At 42.3% G+C, this 22,344-nt stretch overlaps 1 protein-coding gene across 2 annotated transcripts in view; it reads right to left on the minus strand.

Moving 5' to 3' along the window:
* Nucleotides 1-473: 473 nt before the first annotated feature.
* Nucleotides 474-22,344, minus strand: part of ZNF318 (zinc finger protein 318) — a 36,925-nt gene continuing 15,054 nt past the window's right edge. For both annotated transcript variants that reach the window (XM_032770408.2, XM_032770407.2), the window contains exons 3-10: nt 18,489-19,116; nt 15,192-16,604; nt 11,405-11,504; nt 9,909-10,195; nt 7,287-7,490; nt 6,716-6,815; nt 5,455-5,573; nt 474-5,003 (exon numbers count right to left, since the gene is read on the minus strand). In XM_032770408.2, the coding sequence (XP_032626299.1) occupies nt 1,476-5,003; nt 5,455-5,573; nt 6,716-6,815; nt 7,287-7,490; nt 9,909-10,195; nt 11,405-11,504; nt 15,192-16,604; nt 18,489-19,116 (6,379 nt within the window). In that variant the 3' untranslated portion in view covers nt 474-1,475. The remainder of the gene's footprint in view (nt 5,004-5,454; nt 5,574-6,715; nt 6,816-7,286; nt 7,491-9,908; nt 10,196-11,404; nt 11,505-15,191; nt 16,605-18,488; nt 19,117-22,344) is intronic.

Genomic DNA, 22,344 nt, shown 5'->3' on the forward strand with positions numbered 1-22,344 from the left:
CACTCACTGGCATAGGTTGCCTGCAAGTGTCGCACGACTTAAAACCCATGCCCTAGCTAAACTACACTAACTAAACAAGTAACTAACTCCAGGTATCATACACTTAACAAACAAGAAGTTTTGGGGATGAGCTACAGCAAAGCTGGAGCAGAGCAGTTCCGAAGCACCTTCACTGGCGGCAAGGAACTGAGGGTGGGGAGAGAGCGCAGCGCCTCTGATATCGCGCCATGGAGGTGCCACTCTAGAGGTTGCTAGGGCACTCCCCTACAGGTACTGCTAGGGCAAAAACTTCCAGCACCAGTGTACATGGCGAGCACACAAATCTATTGTGCAATACACATGAGCAATCACTCGAAGAACTTACTTCTCTACAGCTGTCATATCTGTGTCTCTTATCACCTGTGCAGAATTTCAAAGCTGGCTAAAATGAAATATTTATTTGAAATAAAATAATGACAAATTAGAAAAATATATTTTTGATCACCATAAGTTTATTTTAAATGATTTAACAAATAAAAAACGTTAGATTTATGCAAGCAAACATTTTAACGCTTTAATCTTTGACAAACTGTACAAATGAAAACCATCACACTACAGGTTTAATGGCTCAGGGACAATTCAGGGTGGGCATGTATGGAGCTGTGACACACCGAGCGAGTCCAATTCCTGAGACCAGGGTTCAGATCTTCTGGTTCTTCAGAGCAGGGCAGCTGCTAAATGATTTAACACAAATAGTTACTGGATCACAATACAATGAAAGAAAGGCCATTTCAAATCATGTAAGTGACCTCAAAATGTCTGGTCCAGGTGTCAGGCCACAGAGCCTTACCGATTAGTCTTCTTCTTCAAAAGCGAGTTGACAGATTTTCTCCCTTGCTTAGTGAGGTGGTATCCGCATGTGTTTATACAATACAGTATGAGACCATTTAAGTACAGGTGTAATACAACAGTAATTACAAACCACAGGACATGAAACAAAGTCAACTCTATTCACACTTTCTGTATTTCAAACAATGGACGCAATCAAATCATGCATTACATTTTAAATAAACTTTTAGTTTCAATTCTTCTGCAAGAGTGTCCATTTCCTTAAGTTCTGAATGAGTTTCCTTGAGCTTGTCTCACAGGCTAGTCATGGAATGTTACTGATGGAAACGTGTGAACTGGAAACCATCCAAAAATGGTAAAGAATAAAAGACAAAAAATAAACAAAAACAACCAAATCACACATTATAAGATTCTATTTTAATGGCAGAGTACAGAAATGAAATTGGTGAAATTTCACAAGAAAAACACTTTGCACAATCCGGTATGTACAGAATAAAGTGTGTGTCTGGTTTTTGGTAAAACAAGTGTAAGCTTAGTCAGTATCTACTGTAGGATGCAAAATACTCCCATATTAAACTGAAACAAAGAATATACATAACAAAATCCCAGCACTGGCTCCTCAAATATTGAGACTGGCTGGGTCCATTTCAACCCACTGGGCTCTCTGCTGACCTTTCAGCAGTTACTGAAGCTAGCTTGTTAGTTTCCAAACTACTGTCAGCAGTTTTTATCTTGCTCTGAACAATGCACAATCCATTGTCCCCTGAGTCACCCTCCTTTGCAGGTGTTTCCTTGAGCTCTGGGAGGACAGTTTCAATGCATCCAGCAGCATGGTTTTTCACACTGTCTCCATCACAGCTCAACGATGGCATTTCTGCAATGTCTGCTGTGCTATCTTTGCTCTCCTCCACTTGCAGAAGGATCTCAGAGATTGGAGGAATGCCCTGTATTTCTAGAACCGGCATGCCTACTTCTGTAGTGTCACTATTTGATAAGCGTGACTCAAGGTGTGGGACAGCTGATTCAGAGATCAGGGTGCAAAATTTGTCTTCTTGATCACCAGAAGTTAACGCAACAAAATCAATAATTTCTGGTTCATCCACTGGTTGCTCAATGCTCAGTTCACTGGTTTTGCTGGGCTCCAGCCCAAGGGATGCAATGGTTTCTAACTTGGGGAGATCTTCAGTATCCTCATTTAGAATTCCTGCTGTTAAGATACCAAGATGTTCACGTTCCACTTCAATGTCCCCCAAACTGAAATCAATGCTTTCTAACTCCAACTCTGCTTTCAGGATGGGAGTGTCACTAGGTTTCACATCTTCTGGCTTTAAGGAATCTTTCTCATTTTCCATATTAAAATTTAGAGTGAGAGTTTCTGATTGTTCAAAGCTAAATTCTGAGTAAGTGGTGGTAAGGTCAAAGTCATTAGTTGCTGAGGTACTTAAGACCTCTTGGTTTATTTCTGTGTGGGTAAGGGTCCCTCCTCCAAGATGACCCATACTGAAGTCTGCTGGTAGAGCATCTAGTGGCTCTTGAACTATATCAGACTGAGCACTAGAAAAGTCAACACCTCCTATTTCTAATGCATCTTTCTCTGCAGTAAAATTCCCTAACTTTATATCTGATTCAGGGCCTCTTAATGTATTATTTTCAACATCATACATTAATTCTAGGCTGGAATTGGGGTCAACAGTATTTGCAGTGCAGGCGCTGACTAGCTCTGTGACACCCTGCTCCTGGTGGTGGCTGTCTAATGTCACAGAGCTTGAACGTTCATGCCTGAGCTCTTCTTGTACCACTAATATGCTATTTTTCATTTCTATGTTGGTGAGACAAGCGACAGGGACGTTGACTTCATTAGAACCATTGTTTATTTCTGGATTATCTACCGTTTGAGTACACGGTAGTTCCTGATTACTTTGCAACTGAGAACCAACCAAGATGACCTGTTCGTTCTTATTACTAGTTTGGGAGGAGTCCAATTCACTTGGGCATTTTGCAGTCAATTCTGAAACCCTACTTTGGATCTCTGAAATCTGGAGGGCTTCATCAATGACTGCTGACTGAGACCTTTTCAAGTCTACATTTTCCAGTTTTGCATGTCGTAAGGATGCATCATGTTCTATCATTATCGCTACTGAAACTTTTTCCTCACTGACTTTACTTGATGTGTCTAGTCGTTCAGGAACCAATTCACTCTGAACACATGGCAAGTCTGGGATGTCAATTTCTGTATTAGTTTTAGAGCTGTCATTACTTACTTTTTTCTCTGTTAAACTGGGATCTCCCACCTTGTGGATTTTATTGTGTCTTTCAGGTAACTGGCTCGCTGGGTGTCTGAGACTAAGTTCAAACTGAGCTCCTGTTAACTCTGAGTCTTCCATCTCTATATTTTTTTCAGAAGTATTAGATACATCTGTTTTGGTATCCACAATAATGTGTCTCTTCTCCTCTCTGTCCCCTTGGACCTCAGTTATTTGTGGATCTTGGGATTCCTTGCAGACCTCTTGTTCTCCACTTGTTCTACCCATCTCTCTCATTTCTATAGATTTCTTGACATGAGTGTCAGTTTTAATTTCTGACAATTGTGTGACTGACACTTCTGGTATCTGAGGCTCTGGTGTTTCCTTACTAATTTCTGCCTGATCAATAGTTTCCATTTCTACCTCAGTCTCCCGGGGAACTGAAGCTTCATCTTTAGACTGTGTGATTTCCTCCTCTTTGGATTTAGCTTGAAAGTCTAATCCAAGAATATTTTGGGATTCGTAGCTCATCTCCCCCCAAACCCTGTTTGGGATTTCAGTGCTCTTTTCTGTATAGGGTGTTGAAGTCTCCTGGACTTCTACTTTCTCAGGTTCTGAGGCTCCCTCATCTGAGTGGACCTGACTAACCTCTGAGTAAGCAGCTATATTTTGGAAAGTTTCTTTCATGGCAGATGGACTGCTACTTGGTTTAGAGTTTGCTGGCATATCTGTGCTTCTCTCTGTTTTTGCTATGTTAAAGTTTTCTCCATTTGGAACTGGGGAACTTGCAAGTTTGCTATCAGATGAATTCTTTCCACCACTACTGTAGAAGATATCATAGAGGTCTTTAGCATTTGCTGTGGCCAGACAAGAGTTCCGTTTCTCTATTTTTTTAGCCTGGTCACTAAAAGCAGTAGAAGGTGGTGGTGGAGGAGGGCGCACTGGCATTGCCAGCATTTCCTGGTCACTCTCAGATACCCCTGGTGCCACTTCATCTGCTGGGATGACTGCTGTCTGTTTAGCTGGGGGTGGAATTGAAGGTGGAGGGGGAGGTGGCTTCTCAGATGATTCATTCTTCTCTGGAACTTTCATATCCTCCTGTGTCCCTTTCAAAATTACCTCCTCTCCCCCAAACGCTTTTGAGATTATATCTGGAGGCAGCAGAACATCTGCACTGGATTCTTTCACCACAGGTAGTGGTTTGGTGGTAGCACCAGAGGATTTTATAGACAAAAAAGTGTTCAAAGGTGCTGGCTTGCTTACTGTTGCAGTTGCAGACTTTCTGAAAATCATGGTAGGGACTGGCAGATTGGGTCGAATTTTTGCTTGTGTTGAAGTGGAAGCAACTGGAGTCCAGGGGCTAGTGTGTGGTATAACGGTCTTCCCAGAGAGTTTAATTTCAATGGGCTTGGCATGGGGTTTCCCAGATTGAGACTTGCCCTCCTCCTTATCTTTACTTCCTTCAACACTCTCCTCCTTTGGGGGAGCTGCAACTGCTCCTTGATTTTTATCCTCTCGCTCATTCTTTTTCCAGCTGAACTTTCCAAAGGAAGATTGAGTTGGTGATTCCTTTTTTGAGTCCTCCTTCTTCTCTTCCTTTTTTGAGTCCTCCTCCTTCTCTTCCTTCTTTTCTTCCTTCTTCTCTTCCTTCTTCAATTTAAGCTTAATACCAAGTTTCCGCCCTGCAGTATCCATTTTGGCCTGAGTACTACCGGTTTCACTAACCCCTTCTCCCAGCTCTGGAGTGCTCTTTGTTTCCTCTTTTTTTGCCACTTTTGCCTTCTTCTCATCTTTCTCCTCTTTTTGTTTTTCTCCCAGTTTCCGTTTCATCTCATTCTGCCGCCTGCGCTCTGTTTCCAGGACCACAGCCAACCCAGCCTGACGGTCCAGGTTTCTCCTCTCTTCATAGAGTGGATTCTCATCCACATGTTTCTGTGAAAAGAAATGGCACAATCTCAGCAGCTGTTACTAAAGAAATAAAACTTTGCTCTAGAACAGTTCTGACTTGTTAGATTTGCCAATTCAACACTATTAGGAGAATAGAGATCTTCTTCCTGCCAAGAAACAAGGTTTCACACCCAGAATTCTGCAACTCAATGCTAAGAAAACATTAAAATTAAATCCTATATTCTACTGAACTGTCTGAAAGTCAGCATTGGGATTAAAGCCTGACTTCAATACCGCACAGAACGAGCCTCTGTATAAGCTCGTAAATTCTATTTCTTGCTCTGAGTGTGTTTAATTTGTTAAGTAGTAAATGGTCACACTAGTCAACCACGAGGCAAGTATTTCAAAAAGAAGGAACTGAGGCAAAGGGAAGGAAAAGAGAGAGAATCAGAGGCTAACCAAGGAATGGCTCACTGCTGGTACACCAGATACCAACCTTGTATTTCTCATTGTGGGGATGACTTTTCACATGTTGCTCTCCTGAGATTTGATCTCCGAAAAATTCATGACAGAGCTGGCAATAATATCCAGTGATGGGAATCAGAAACTCTGAGCCTGAAAAGGCAAAAGAAAAGAGAAATAAAACAGAAGAAAATGCTTAACCTTAATAAAAGCCACAAAAAAAATCCATGACAGGTACCGGTGATGTAGAACCTCCAGTAATGTTCCTATTCATGCTCTTGGAATTGGACAAACTATTCTTTACACTTCCAGTATGGGAACTTGCACTACCAGGAATACTCCTTAGATTTAACACACCCTATCTTCAGCATCATGGCTGGGAGAATGATTTTCAATTCTTTCCTTCATCCGCTACTATTTCTTAAAATATCAAACTGCTAGTTCTTGAGCTTTTTTTCTGCTTTCTCGTCTCCAACACAAAAAAAATTCAAATACTAATCACCACTCAAAACTTTAAAGCCTTCTAAAGGAAAGCACTCAAAATCCACAATGCATGCCTGGGAAAAAGGGCAACTTTCTCAAAAAAGCTTAATTCATTGTGTCTTTGTGCCCACAGGAAATGACCTACTGTAATCTAACATACAGCAGATCCTTCCTCCAGCGCCATTTTCCAAAACACCAGATTGAGAAGATTATATACAAGATAGTAAATCAATTCCTAGCCGGACTGTTATGTACATCACTTGTGTGCAGTAGGATTTTTTTATCCAAACATTATACCTTCCCAATTCACCTAAATCCTGTCCTGTTCTCTGTCACTCAAACCCAACAAGTTTACATCCGAGGCCTCTAAGGGGCACTTCCTAGGACCAAAGCAAATATATAAAGGAAAGTTATAGGCTTCAGAGCAGCTGTAATACTAAAGTCCTCCAAAACACTAAATTTTGCAACCTTTTTCTTACTCCCAATGCTTCAGAAGCAGATCTCAGAACATCCGGAGAGAAGGAAAGAAATCACCTAACGCTTTGAAGAAGCAACCACCACAAAAGTCAAATATTAAAAACAGCTTATGTTTCCCTACACTCTCACTCCATGCTCTTCTAAACTTGAATAATCGGAGAATGAAACATTCCCACCTAACTTGGAACAATTACCATACTCCTCCTATACATAGCAAGATTTTACACACAATCTAGAGCCACAATCAAAACCTTTGGACTTCCTCTCCCAGAGCAGCTGGAACCTGCTGGAGGGCAGATCAAGATAATATGTAGGAGAAAAGGAAGTAATGTTACCTTTGGCAGGAACTGTTATCTTATCGATGCGTTTTACGAAGTCTTGTTTGGTCTCACTCTGGGTCTTCGAAGCCCAAGGTCTGTTGTAAGGATCCAGGGTCTATTTGCATAGTGACAGAGGCATACAAACTCATTCATCACACTAAGAAGTCAAATACACCTCTCTTGTTTTTTCCTTTTACATCACTTTAATACAGTGAGAACCAAAATCAGAATACAAATATGTACAAGAACTATGTTCTATTCCCTTTTCCCTTCCCTCTTTGTGATTTGTTATAAAGAAAATAACCTGTGAAAAGGTAACAGATAAATCAGATCAAGTAGGTAGTGTTTGAAATGCAAATTTTAAAAACTGGTGCCTTACTGAACTAGATACAAAAGCCCCACTTATGCTAATAAAAAAATTACACAAACTACTGAAGCTTTACATTAAGCAAATTACATTAGGCAATTGCTCTTGAGTTCAATATCACTTTAGGCTCTCTTGCAAAGGGTAATTTCATGACTGATACTTCAGCATGTAATTTCTTATAACATGAAATCTACTTAATGAAGGCGGCTTGACACATACCTGTCTGTGTTTCTTATTGTGCATATGTGTAAAAAAATCAAACATGGTCCCACAGATGGTATTGCAGTCTTTGCACCAGTGGTTCCCTGCATCATAATATTCATAAATATTGGCCAACTGGAAAGGATGCTTGGACGACTGAGAAGAGGATTCTGCAGGCTTGGGACTTTTACCTCTGGACTTTTCATTTGTTGTTTTTGACTCCTAAATGGAACACAAGGAAACATTTCCTTAAGACACAGGAGGACACATGGTGTGTTGGAACTCAAAACCTGCCTCCAGCAGAGACCATACACACACAAAAAATATATATCACCTGCTAGTCAACGCTCAGGCTAAGTCCACCGTTTCAGTGAGCTGGCACTGCAGACTCAGGTGCTGTGTGGCCAGTGAAGAGCTTCCAATAAGATTCCCAGATGTAATGGGTAGATAGTAGGTATGTAATCAAGGAACCAAATGAGCAAATTTCCCCAGGGCAAGCATCCTCCCCACTTCATGGGGTAAGTGTATGTACCCGAGTGGTGCCAGTTAGAGAACCAGCTAAACATTGCCAGGAATACCTAAAAAACTCCCTACTGCCATACTGCGGTTATTGTAAAAAATAACCTGAATCAGTTAAGTCAAAACTATTTAACAGGTAAAGAATAATACCCTGCAAAGCTAAATAAGTGCCTTGTATTTTCCAACAGGCTCATGGTTTCTAAGGAGCCAGAAAGAAGCCTCTTTTACCCAAGTTTATGTGATACAACACGTGTCTTATGCTTAGATACACCCTGGAACAGACGCTAGCGCTTTACGCACTTGAAGTCTATGATGATGGAGGCTGACTTGTAAAGCCCTAAGTCATACAGCAGAAGAACCCCACCATTTTTAAAAGAAAACAAAATTAGTATCTTAAATCAGGAATCTGAAGTACAGGTGAAAATCTGAGAGCGGGGGGGAAAAAAAAAATCAAACAATACTAAAGAGGTACATAAGATTGAGTCAGCCTTGTTGGCTTAGACAAAGGCCTGTAGATACTGCCATTTGGTAAATACAGAATTTGGGTGAAACAGCATCATATGACCATTTCTAATCTGTGCAACCGCCTCAAAAATTAACATTTTAAGGTAACTGAGCTGGCACAAAGCATGGATCTGTTGCATCATCTCCAAGTTATTCAGTTCCCAGTGCCAAACAAATCCAATTATATGACCACTCCATATCTTCATTAGTGATCCCTACTTGAAGTTCTTTGATAATGGAGCCGGAAGAGATTTACACATCCAGTGGCTACTTCTGTAACTATTGACTGCTCAGGAACAGAGTGAACACAGCATTCTCTCATCTGGAGAATGTAGAGGGCAACATGTGATCAGTCAAAAGAGTAAGAAAGTATATCCATGATATCTAAGAAGTGGGATTGCTTATGCTATTCACTTTATATACACACACATATTTGTGGTCCTATACAGCATTGTGTGTATGGCAGGGACAGACCTCAATAAGTCACATCCCTTTGGAATGATCATATTGACCCAGTGACAGATGGCCGTCACTTCTCATCTCCTTTTATGCTTCTTCGCTGTAACAGAAAGTGACCAGCATGCAGATCACAGGATCTCTCTTCAATATCAACAGAAACCATAAAGGAAAAAGGTTCATGCAGGAGAACCGCCTTATTAGGGCCTCTTGTTTAACAGGTAATACTGCAAAATTGGTGCTTCACTTCTTTATCACTAGTTTTATGTTTTCACCTTCCATATTTGAAGAGGGTTTGTACCACCACACACTGACTATCCAGTCTCAGCAGACAGATGGATTGTAAAGTATTGCCACAGAGACAGATACACTCATGCCATGGAGAGTTTGTTTGAGCCCTGCCCAGGCCAAGAAAAATGTTCAGAATCTTCATGTCAGATTAGAAAAGGCCACAACCAATTTTTCTCTTTTTCTTTTTATTAAAAAGTTACCAATCGGAACGCCTAGGTGAATCTAAGAGATTAACCCCAGTACTCCATGTGCCTTTAAGAATATACCAGCTGTTCCTGGTGAGGGTGCAGAATTTTCCAAGTTAGAATGAGCAACTATTAAAAGGAAATCAGTTGACTATGAGTACACAGAGTACAAACAACACAAGACAAAGTAATAAGAGTGGAACGTTCCATAGTCTGAACTGTCGCACCTCCACCAACCCCTTTGCAAAATACACAATATGGTCACACTTACAAAACAAAAAACAAAACAAAAAAAATGTATAGTGAATACTATCTCCCCTCCAAATATATAAGTTACCCATTCAGAAAGTAGGTTCATACATCTCCCAAACATATATACCCCCCCCTTCAGAGACTACTGTACATGTGACCTACATAAAAGTTTTAGGACTGTACCCTGGAATGTACATAATCGATTCTGGGGTTACTGTTACCCCTTTAAATGTAAAGAGCCCATATGAAGAGTGGTTGCATTCCCCAAAAGTGAACAGGCATGTATGTATGTGTGCACCAATAATGTCATATACAAATGTTAGCTTAATAAGTCTTGCCCTGATCTCCTAGTGAGTGGCTGGGAACAGACGCCTCCCCAGAGCCCTCTTCTCAAAGAGAGGAAATCATTTATCACCCAAGTCTAAGATTTTACCTTATTGGAGAAGGGCGTTTTCTCCAGACCTTTTGCATTCTCTGACTTGCTGTTTTTTTCGGCGGATTCTTTAGTTTCCATGGATGGTTTCCGGGGTTTTTCAAAAATGTTTATCCCCAGGATCTGAGCTACCTTGTCAAGCTCAGATTGCTTCTTCTCTGCTGCATCAGACTCCTTGTGCAGCTCAGAAATCTCTTTCATAATGTTTTCTTGCAGTCTGTTCACCTCTGCTAATAAAGGGTCTTTGTGCCCATCCTTCTCCCGCCTTTTCTTCCGCAGCATCTCCCCTGAGCCAAATGAGGAGGTAGAGGAGTAGGAAGCGCAAAAGGAAAATCATGTTAAAATACGTACAATTATTCCAGTCAGATAATTAACTGTTAAATTTATAAAATACCTAGAAAATATCTACGTTAGAGTTTTTGACCAGAAAGGAAAGAAGGATGAAGCTCTGCTCTTAGGAAATAGGCACAATGGAGATAGCTCACACCCCAAGAGAGAAACTTAAATTTCCCTCTTACTGTGTGACCAAACAAGCAGTCCTGGGCTTTTCTTGCATTGCTCCACAAATGGATCTCAAACTCTATCCTGAAGGACCCTTTTTCCTGGGGTGAAGAAACAATTCAATCTTTTGCTGGTTAAACAAAAGTTTGAAATTACCCCAAAATATGTTTGACTCTGTTAAAAGATTGCTTGCACTGTTGTTGTATCCGTGTTGGTTCCACAATATGGGAGAGACAAGATAGCAAGGTAATATCTTTTACTGGACCTTCCTCTATTGGTGGAAGGTACTAACTTTCAAGCTACACAGAACTCTTCTTCAGGTCTGGGGAAGGAAATCAGAGTGTCTGCACTAAAAACAGATTAGGATAGATTGTAACTGTATTTAGCTCAGACACTGATTTCCTTTTCCAGACCTGAAGAAGAGCTCTGTCTAGCCAAAAACTTGTACCTTCCACCAGCAGAAACTGGTCCAATAAAAGATATTACCTCAACTATCTTGCCTCCCCAAAGAGGAATCTATCCTCTCTCTCCAGATTAGATTTACTAAAAACAAGTAAGTGAAGGGCAAATTGACAGGCCCCATTTCTGCTACATTAACACACTGCAATGTACAGAGTGAAGTAAACTTAATTTGTCAAGTTGCTCAGTGGCACGTTTCAGAAAGTTGGGCACAAATCCTGGCCTACACACTTGGGGTCCATACGAAGACATTCCAATTCCAAAGGCAGTGTAAGCAACTGCTGGTTACAGAATGGGTGCTTCATTTTCCTACATGCATGATGGTAATGCAGTTACAGTCACTGCTTTCTAAAAAAAATTCTGGGGTGCCTGGAGTAGGAAAAAATTAAATCTCATTTTCTAGACTATTATTTTGATCTGTACTCATATTCTAGACTATTATTTTTGATCTGTACTTATTCAGAGTTGTACTACGACATAGGGCCTTTGGAGCACATCCTGGAGAAAAGGGAAGGAAGAGAAGCAGCATTATGTACCTTGCTGTTTACGCAGCCTATCTAATTCAGTCTTGAGATAATAGAGTTTCTTCTGCCTTGCTTCTCTGTCATTCTTCAGTTTCTCTCTCTCTTCTATGACCTAAAAAGATTGGGAAGAGAAGGGCATGAAACTCCCATCTCCTTCCATCACTGATAAAACAATACTGCAAAAGTGATTACTAGGACCCCTTTGCAGTTCATTGGATGTCAGTCACTTTTTCTAATCACTGTTCACAAAATAATCTTTTGTTGCTAACTTTTTAATATAATAAACAAATCCACTCCTTTTTTAGCATTTTTAGGTTACTTTTTGTATCTGTGTCAATTTTTCAATCCAACAAAAAAAAAAAACCCAAAAAAGTCACCACTGTATCTAGACCTGAAATGCATTAACTCTTGTTGCTGCTACTGCACTGGTAAATGCAGTTACTCTCAGAAAAATCTAGTTTAACTTTTTAAATAATTCAATCACCAGTAAGTTATGGGAGAGAGTACAAGGCTCATGCTAATCCACTGCAAGCCAATGACATCCATTTGTAGAATATGGCCTTTTGGCAGAGAATAAACCAAATCCATTAGTTTACAAACTCTTTTTACAATGTGACCGGGACTTTCAAAAGCACTCAGGTGTTGGCCTGCTGATTTCACTAAGTGCAGTTAGTCCAAGTTAGAGCCCTTTTGAAAATCCTACTCTATATCTTCACAGCTTGCATACTTCAATGAAAACAAATGAAAAACTGACTGCCCAGCCTTATGTCTAGCTTTCACCACTTACACCAGCGGTCTCAAACACGCGGCCCGCAAGGTTATTTTCTGCGGCCCATGAGCTCCTCGCAGCCTCCTGCCCTCCCCCGGCGTTTACCTAGAGCGGCTCCGGCCCAATGCCCAGGGGCAGGGCAGGCTCCCTGCCTGCCTGCCCTAACCCCACACCGCTCCGGGAAGCGGACCGAACCTTGGGGAGGAGAGGAGCAGGGGTGTGTGTTGATGTTGCTTCAGGAACCACCCCCAGAAGCTCCCATTGGCCACAGCTCCCCATTCCTGGCTGGCCAATGGGAGATGCTGGTGGCGGTGCCTGAAGCAACAGCAACAGACACACCCCTGCCCCACATTCCAGCCGCTTCCCAGAGTGGTGCAGGGGCAGGGCACCTGCCCTGTCCCCAGTGCGCGCCAGTCCAGAGCCTGCCCCCCGAACTCCTCCTGCAGTCGAACCCCTGCCCTGAGCCCCGTGCCGCACCCTGCACCCCAACCCCCTGCCACACCCCTCCTGCACCTCAACCCACTGCCTTAAGCCCCCTGCCGCACTCTGCACCCTGACCCCCTTCCCTGAGCCCCCTGCTGCACCCTGAACCCTAACCCCCTTCCCTGAGCTGCCTGCTGCACCCTGCACCTGACCCCCTGCTCTGAACCCCCTGCCGCACCCCTTCTTCACCCCAACCCACTGCCCTGAGCCCCGTTGCACCCCTCACCCCTCCTGCACCCCACATCCCAACCCACTGCCCTGAATCCCCTGCCACACCGCTCCTGCACCCCAATCCCCTGCCCTGACCCCCTGCCACACCCTTCACCCCTCCTGCACCCCACACCCCAACTCTCTGCCCTGAGCCCCTGCCACACCCCTCCTGCACCCCCTGGGGCATGGAGGGGGCAGAGTTGGGGTAGGGATTTTGGGGAAGGGGTTGGAATGGGGGCAGGGAAGGGGTGGGAAGAGGCGGGGCAGAGGTAGGGCTGGGCTGAGGGCAGCGGGGGGGAGGCATCAGTAATGCAGCCCTCAGGCCAATGTACTAATCCTCATGTGGCCCTCGTGGTCATTTGAGTTTGAGACCCCTGACTTACACCCTTGGCTTTAACAATTTAGTTTTTGTTTCAGTGCTACCAAACAGTTTGCAATACTCTGTGTTCTGAAGCACAACCCACATCTGTTGAGTTCCTGGATGCTGTCAGCTTCTTGTATAACACAGCTAGAGATGGGGACTGGGGAATTCATAGCACTTATTTTCAATGTTTTCTAAATGGAAACCTATTTACAGTGTTCCGGCTCTAAGGAAAACATTTACAATGAAATTGTAAGTTTTGTTTCACCTTCTCCTCATCCCCTCCAGCTTTGTTTTTTTAGCAGACCCACTAGGTTTTGTTACCTAGGAGAATCTGGCAGCATCCAAGGACTCTCCAAGAATTCATCACTGGTCCCTCCCATACAAAAACAAGATGGGATACAAGTTAACATTAAGAAGTCTTAACCTTGTTGTAACCACAAAGTGCTGAAAGGTTATCATCAGTTTGAGAACCAGTTAAATTTTAAGAGTAAAGTATTTTCAGGTCCCCCTAACGATCAAAGTTGTATGCTACTTATATTCTAGGAGTGCTTTATCAGTAGGAATATCGGAACTTTATGCTGGCAAAGAACTCCTAATGTGGATGCAGGCATACCATCAAAGCTGTGCTTTATTCCAGTATACTCAGACCCTGTCCCAACAAGCTGGTAAAAGCATAGTTTTGCCACTATAACTGCATCAATATACGGGCTTCTGCCAGTACAGCTATGTCAGCCAGGGATCACACCTCTTTACACTATATAACTATGCTGGCAGAAGTCTATAGCATAAACACAGGAAAAACATAATTGTAAGGCTATTTTAAAAACATATTTCAATCCTTGATCCTATGTGAAAGGCCCACACAAACAGGCAATCTGACTATAGAAAAGATATTGTGAAATTAACTGTACAAAAAATGCTGTCAAATGCACTAAGTACATTTAAAAAGCAAAGAACAATATTTTTTCCTATAATCTCCTCTACTTCTTAGAACCTTTGGAGTTACACCTCTGCTCCACTATAACGCAACCCAATATAACACAGGTTCGCGTATAGCGCGGTAGCAGTGGGGCTCCGGCAGCACTTTAAAGGGTCTGGGGCACTGGCTACTGCGGGGAGCTCCGCCACCGCCACTCCGGGGCTGCGACAGTGGGGCTCCACCGGCGATTTAAAGGGCCCGGGGCTCCCCACGGCGGCTGGAGCCCGGAGCTCTTTAAATTACCACCTGAGCCCTGCTGCCCCTACCCCGATATAACGAGGTTTCAGCTACAACGTGGCAGGGATTCTTGGCTCCCCACAACCGCATTATAGCGGGATAGAGGTGTACTTGAAACAAATGTAGCAAAAAAAATTTTTTGAAAAATGTGATGTTTCAGTCTGGTCCTTTAATATCTATTTAAGAATTTCTAATGGATCCAGCACTGTAGTATCACTACATTATTTATTTTATTTTTTTAAAATACAATCAGAAAGCTTGTTTACCTTCAAAGGCTCAACAGTTCCCTATCTCACCAGAAAAGTCTTTTCTCTAACAACTATCTTTCCTGCTGATACATAAAAAACTCACCTGTTTAAAAAAAAATTAAAAACCAAACCACACCTACTACTGTCAATGCCTCAAGCTCCTGTTATGTTTTAAGCATAACACAGTGGTCTTCATGTATTCCTCAGCTGGCTGCAGATGATCAGCTTTGCATCTCCCTCCCAAACTGCTCAGCAACAGCCCAAGAGCATATGACTTGTTGCAGCTTCAGTGAATTCAGTGTAATTATTATTAAACTGCAAGCACACAGAAAAACATGCCTCTGAAGATGAAAAGCCAATTATTTCATCAGAGCATCAGCAGCAACTAGCAATCTAACCAAAAAACCTTGCTGCGTCAAAAGGGATTGAAAAACAAACACAGATACAAGTTATGATTCTAAATTTGAGTGGTTTAGCCAAATATTTATAATTCCAAATAATACACTCACCTTCTGCTTTTGAGCTGCCCGATTTTTTTCATCAGAGATCTTTTCCGTGGTACTTTTCAGTGGGCGTGTGGCAAGTCGAAGAGGCATTTTGGAGTAAGTGGTAGTGGTGATGGGGATTTGCATGAGCACAGAGTCACCTCTCTTGATATTTGGGGAATCTTTGCCCATGGAAACTGTCTCAATCACCCGGAGGTTTGGCCGTGTGGGATTTGCTGGCACTGCCATTGTGAGAAGCCCATGAGCCTCTGCCAGTGTAGGGTTAGGCTGCTGGGGAGGGGGGTACATAGGCCAGCCAGAGGCTGCATAAGCCATATAGTGCCCATATGCATCATAGCCGTGAGGGGCCATTGTGGGAGGTGGATAGTTTTGCGGCATCTGAGCTGCAGTGAATTGTGGATAGTTTGGAATCCGGTATTGGGAAACAGAGGTAGGGGGCAAACTGGCAGGAGCAGGCGGCGCAGAAGGGATTAGAGAGACAGAAGGAACAGACTGCTCTGGTGGGCAAGCAGGTATCTCCTGACCCACAGCTTTGCTCTGAGAATATTCTGATTTCTGGAGAGAGGATGTCTCTTTGGATGGCTGGAAAGAGCCAGGAGGTGATGCAGATCGCTGCTGGCTTGACTCTGGAGAACGAGTGTCACTCCGACTGCGGCGCATCTCCCAGGATTCCAGTCTGCGGGCATCTGAAGAGCGACGATCAGGAGAATGAGATGCCAGCTTTTTGCCATGGAGGCGTTCCTGTGTGCGCACAGCCAGTTTGCCGATTTCAGCCACCCCAATGTCAAGCCCTATGGTTTTGAGCAAGTCATGAATCTTTGCATATTCTGTGTTGGACTCTTCCAAAGAATCTAGTTTAACAGCAGGAGAAGGAGGGGGACTGACTTTCTGGTTTGTAACTTCACTCCCACAACCCACTGGGGGCTTTTGAACAGAGGACGATTCTGTTTTTGAGTCTTCATCCTCATCACCATAAAGAAATTTTTCTTCATCCTCAATGTCAGGAAAGCTGCGCCTTCTTTTTTCTTGAGCACTAGCAGAATCAGCCATCATGCCCAGAATGCGGGAGAAGCCACTGCCATCCTGACTGGCCCTCTCATGAGGGAGCAGGAAGTCAGTATGACGGTCTACAGGCTCTGATTTTGGTTCCAACTTCTCCTTGTGACTTAAGAAGTTTCCAAACTTCTTTTCAAATGTAAAGTTGTCATTGGGAAGCCCAGGAAGTGAACTCCACTCATATACACCATCATGCAAATCCTTGTTTACCGACTCCACAGAGTCTGTGTTAAACCGTTTGAGAAAGTTCTCCACTTCAGAGGCAAAAGGAGTGCTGCTGCTGCTCTGGGACAAAGATGAATGACTTGAAAGAAGAGGGAGATCTTTGCTGGATGGAGAGCTGCTTGGAAAGCCCTCAAGCTGAAAAAGAAAAGAATGTTTATTACAGCACCCCAAAAGGGGGATAAGCATCTCAAAGTACAAATAAAAAGACATGGTCACTTCACCTGAAGAGTTTACAATCAAAAGTTTAGAAAATACAACACATGAGAGCAACAAACCATGGAAAGAGAATAAAGGAAAGAAAGTATTATAAAAAAGATAATGGGAAGTCACAAAGATGTTTTCATGGGTGCTTAAGAGAACACACATTCTAGCATTTTATCACAAGTTCTCAGCAGCCTCACAAATTGAAGTTTTCTTCTGTGACCTTTATGAGATAAGAGAGCTATGCCACAGGTTTTAATCATGTATCTAAATAGATCAATCTCATATACAAGTAATACTGTGTGGATTAGGGCTATTTTCAATCACTTATATACAGGGTATGCATGTAACTCATTCTCCCTTGAATAAAGCTTCCTCTAATATATCTAGCAGAGACCCTTCACTTTCAGAGTATCCTCTACTACAAACACCACCACTACAAAACCAAAGCAGATCAATATGAGATTTTGGTTGAAGTGGATGTACTGAAACCTGAGGCAATGCCAAGTGTCTCTTTTATCACAATAATGCTAAATGTATACCAATGAGCTTTTATTGCTAGCCTTAATTGGTGACTGAACTATGTAAACTTATTTCTCATAACAAACATGGTTGAGCCTGATCAGTACTTGAATGAGAGACCAATTAAAATGCAAGATTTTGTAAAAAGTAATACTGATACTCAGTAGGTGGCTCTCTTCACTGAGCCATTTCTAATCTAATCTAACAATCCATGTCAAAATGTTAGATTGGAAATGACTTAGTGAAGATTCTAGGGGCACCGTAGCTGGAGGTGCCACTCAACCAATATACTAACTTGCTTTTGTTACTAAAGATACTATACCACTTTCTGTGAAACTTCGCACTGATCCCTGTGCCCTGGTTAAATTGCAGCCAGAGCATTTCATTCTGCCTCCCTAAATTCTACTTGCACGCAAGTGTCTTCTTAACTGCCGTAACTATCGTGTTGCACTACCATGAACTGCGGAATATCTGCGAAGTTCCGCCCTCCAACCCAGATGCGGATGCACCATTTATTCCTGATCGTACCCCCATTCACCCATCATAGCTTTAACATAACGCAAAATTCAACACACACAAAAAACAGGCAATGCAAAGATTCAGGTTCCGACACATTAACCTAGTCACATTAAACACATGTAACATCTTTTATTCCTCCTTTTCCTCTCTAAATAAACAGGTTTAGTATACTTGTTTAAAGTTATTACATGTATACTGTACCATAAAATATATAATATGTGCATCTTGGCTGAGTTAATGTTACTGCTACTTGGCCTTTCGCATCTCCTGATTTAACACTTATTTAACTGTGGGAACCTTCTTTAGAATTTCAGCTCATGTGTGTGTGTTTAAGTGGTAGGGGAGGGAGTATACCTTAATTCTGAACCTATGCAGGCTATGACAGTGACCCCACTAGATGGCACTAAAGCACAAGATTTCCCTACATAGCTATCACTTCTCTGGAAAATCCTTGGTAGAGTTCCACCCTGCACATAAATGAAGATGTTTAAAAGGAGGACACAGAGATCTGATGCCCTGAGACATAAGAAACTAGGGGAAGTGGCCACAAGTGGTCCTAAGGTACAGAGAGCAATTGCAGCTTCTGTAATTAACTGTACTGAATCAAACTCCAGGACAGGGAGGGCAACCTGCAAGTGACACGCCAATAGGACAGACTGAATTAAGGATACTTGTTCTATCAGAGAAAGGAAAAGGCAGGAGGACTGAAGATCAAATTAATACAGTGGAGTGCAAAGTGACTGTTCTGAGAAGTAGAGAAATAGTTGAGGGTCAAACCTGCATCGGGGACTCCATTTCCACCTCCACTCGTTTCTTCAGGATAGATTTTTTGGGCATAGATGGCGCTTCATCAGGTCTGTATAAGTACCGAGTCTCAGAAGACTGCAGTGTGCTAGTCAAGCCAGGGATCACGTATCCACTGCCAGATAGATCATGGTTCAAGTTTCTGCTCCGTTCTTCCTCTTCTCTTTTCCTCCTGGCACGGTCAAGCTCCCGGAACTCTTCACCCAGATATGATGGGCTTTGGCTTCGGCCACGGCTCCGTCTGCGATAATTCCGTGTTCCTAATGTGAAACCATGATGATCCCCACTCATGCCATGTATCTTCTCATCCTTGTCGTACCGAGGGCGCTTTGCTTCTCGCCCTCTCTCCTCTGGCCTTGGTGGGTAGGAGGATTTCCTGAGTTTATCACTATCTCTGTCAGGCCCCCTTGGCAGTTCTTCACGATGACCATAGTGTGGACTGTAGTCTGACCGGTGGAGGAATACATCTCTGTTGCGGTAGTCCTCATCATGCCTCATTATATAGGGACTGGAAGATGGATCTTCATGAGAGGGATATCGTTCAAGGCCTCGAGGGCATGGGAGGCCTCTAGTAAATATTGGACCATCGGCCATGTCATCCCTGGTAGGAGAGGCACATGGAGTTAAATCTAGGTCAGTGAGTCAGAGGAAAAGTTTTTCAATCTCTTACTCTACAGTGGCAAGACTTCATATTGTTTTCAAACGGCACCATTGAACTCATGGCATAAGTGAAAAGCAGCACCTCAGAAGCAGGGAAGAGGACCATCAGTATTATATACATATGGTACTTCACCCCCTCCTATGGAATCACTCTCAAATACAGAAGTTCAAACAAACACAAACAAACTGCAGGAGGACAGCCAAGATTTAATATAGGGAACTGATCAATAGAATACTTCAGTTTTGTGAGGGAAAAAGGCTACATACATGGTTTCTAAATTGCATTACTACTAAGCTTCAGGCCACAAATGACTCCTCCCTCTGCTCCAGTAGGTACTCTGGTTGTGTTACATAGGAATTATTCAGGATTATTTAGCTTTGCATTGCACATGTGGCCAGATCTTCAACTGGTTTAAAATCAGCTATGCAGATTTACACTAGCTGAGGATCTGAGAGCCATGAATTCCAGCCAGTTTTTGTGCATGAGTTATCAGTGAACACATTTCTAGTGTACCAGAAAAGATGCTTTGGAACCTCTTCAAACTTCAAGAGGACACCAAAGCAGTGAAGTTTGTACATGTAAGAAAATCACTCCTTTGTTCCAGCCTCAGTTTAGATGGAAAGAGTATATATTATGTATGATATGCTGATGGTTAGTACAACACCAAATCAGCACCTTCTTTGGTGACTGCTCCCTACTAACACTCTCCAGTGCAGGGATGCCCTCTTTAAGAATGTTTTTCCCCCAGTATGCCTTTCTGGGATCAGCCTTTAACAGAGCCAAGCAGCTGCAGTCCTGAAGTGGCCATTTTGCAACCAGCAACTGCTGGATGTATCTCTCTCTTCCATCTAGTAAGTACCTGTTAAGCTTTCCCCTGATCTCCCCATTTTCTTCTTACTGGAAAGATGGCACATTTTCACAGTACATAAAACTGATGCCTGTACTAGACTTCTTGTAAAACACTGCTAATTACAGCTTACTTTATAGATCACTATTTGAAATACTGAAATTATGATATTTTGGCAAGAACGCTGGAAGCAAAATGAAACTGGAACAAGGGTCTGGGTAATCCAGAACTTCCTGACAAGAACTGCATGTAAGAATAGTCTTCTATAATATGGAGGGGTCAGTAGTAAACTATTTCTTCAGTGGCATTAAGGTTGTGTTCAGGTTTCAATTAAGTGTTATTTAAATCCCTTTTGAGCATGAAAACAAATACTGATGTTAGGCTAAGTTCTAGAGTACTTTTTTTATGCAAGTCTTATATGTGACCCCTTAAAGAAATTTAGGGCTGGTGTCTAACTGCTTTGGATCCCTCTCCTATAAAAGACTTAACAGTTCAAACTTTCAGGAGAGGTAGCTCTAAAAGTCTCATGTACTGGGTAGTTTTTAAATAAAAATATTAAAAGGTAACTAACTTATTTGGGAATTTACTTCCACTGTAATTTTGCTTCTCTGAAGAATTCATCTTGTAGGATTCTCATATATTACATGCACTGCAGTCATGGGAAATTCCTCTGTCTCTCAATACTTTCGACCCTCTGAAGCACATGCAGGGTAGCTTGAGGGGTCTGCCATACTGAGCATGGTTCAACCTCAGGTACCCAAACATTCTAGCTAGTTCCTTTCAACAGCAGGAAACAAAAGTGCCCTGTAAGCCTTTAATGAAACAAAAAGAATAGGGAAAAATCTCCCTCAAATAATCAACATGCCACATAAGCGATGGACAATGGATATATGATTGTCTAGAAGATGAAACCCCAAGCATATCATCTCCTATTTAAAAAACTCCAGAAATCTGAGAAGGGATGGGTGAATGCATGTGATTCTTGCCAAAAGACATCTTCAAAGAATCAGAATTACAGTAAATATATTCCCATCTTTAAAGATATCAAACAAACCATTACCATGAAAAATCCTAAGCATTAAAATTACTGGAAATGATGAGATAAGTATGCTATTCCTTTTACAGTTTATACATCGTTAACAACAATACTGATATGTGAAAGCTCCTCATCTTCATGCCAGTAATTCAACTCTGAGCCACAAGACAATTCTCAACACACATCATATGTCACTGATTGGATGCTTTACATAGTCAGAGACATACAAATTTAGTGATGGATATATACCAAAAAAGTTCATTATTGCTGTCTTTGGATCAGAGTTAAGGTAGAAGTAGGAATTAACAAGGTTCTACTATATCCTAAAGTAAAACACACCCAAGTTGACTACATGATCAGATGTTTCTAGCTTTGGCTTCTGGCAACATACACAAAATAAGCATCAAAAATATTTATACCACAGTAACTGAAAGTAACTTGCACACATATAAAAGCTGGTACTTTCACCACTACAGGACACAGCTGACTAACTTATCCTTCACTTTCAGGAAACACCTTTTCAGTACCACCCCCTCCTATTCCTGAGATCTGACTACACCCAGAAAAAATGTATGAAAATGTCATGGGGAGTAACTGATGAGCATTACCAAACACCTTCAGCTGATTTTTTTCTGCAATTAACTATGTCACTCTCACTAGCCAAGTGGCAATCACCAATCCTTATGAACTCTGATTACAGCAGCCAACTTAAGGGGAACATTTAATGATATCTCAGAGGGGAAGGAGTTGAAATTGTGTTATGAGTATAATCAGAAAAGGCAACAAAAACACATTCTGGACAGCAAAGAAAGATGGATTTAAAAGACAGTCATATTGGACAGCAAAGGATATAACACACCAGTGTACAGGGGCGGGGGACATATGAAACGATTGCTTATCCTACAGCAACTGTGGTTCTTCAAAATATGCTGGCCATATACATTCCATTGTGGGTGTGCCTGCACTCCACACACTTGGCCAGCAGTTTCCATTGGGACTGCACCTGTGCCCTGAGCGTCCGCAAGCCTCTCGCCAGGAGGGCATACAGGGTGAGGAAACCCCAACCATCTCCCTGTTCCTTCACCAATAGAGAATCCAGGGATTACAGGATTCCCCAGTAGTGAGGAGGACGACGGCTCATGGAATATTTGTGGACAATGCATCTCAAATAGCCACAGCTACTGTAACATAAGTAAGAGTTTGACTTTGACAGGGTCCCTCACCAAAGGTTCTTAAGCAAAGCAAGCAGTCATGAGATAAAAGGAAAGCTCTTCTCGTGGACTGG

The sequence above is a fragment of the Chelonoidis abingdonii genome, chromosome 3, assembly GCF_003597395.2.
Source record: "Chelonoidis abingdonii isolate Lonesome George chromosome 3, CheloAbing_2.0, whole genome shotgun sequence".
In the NCBI taxonomy this organism is placed as follows: domain Eukaryota; kingdom Metazoa; phylum Chordata; order Testudines; family Testudinidae; genus Chelonoidis; species Chelonoidis abingdonii.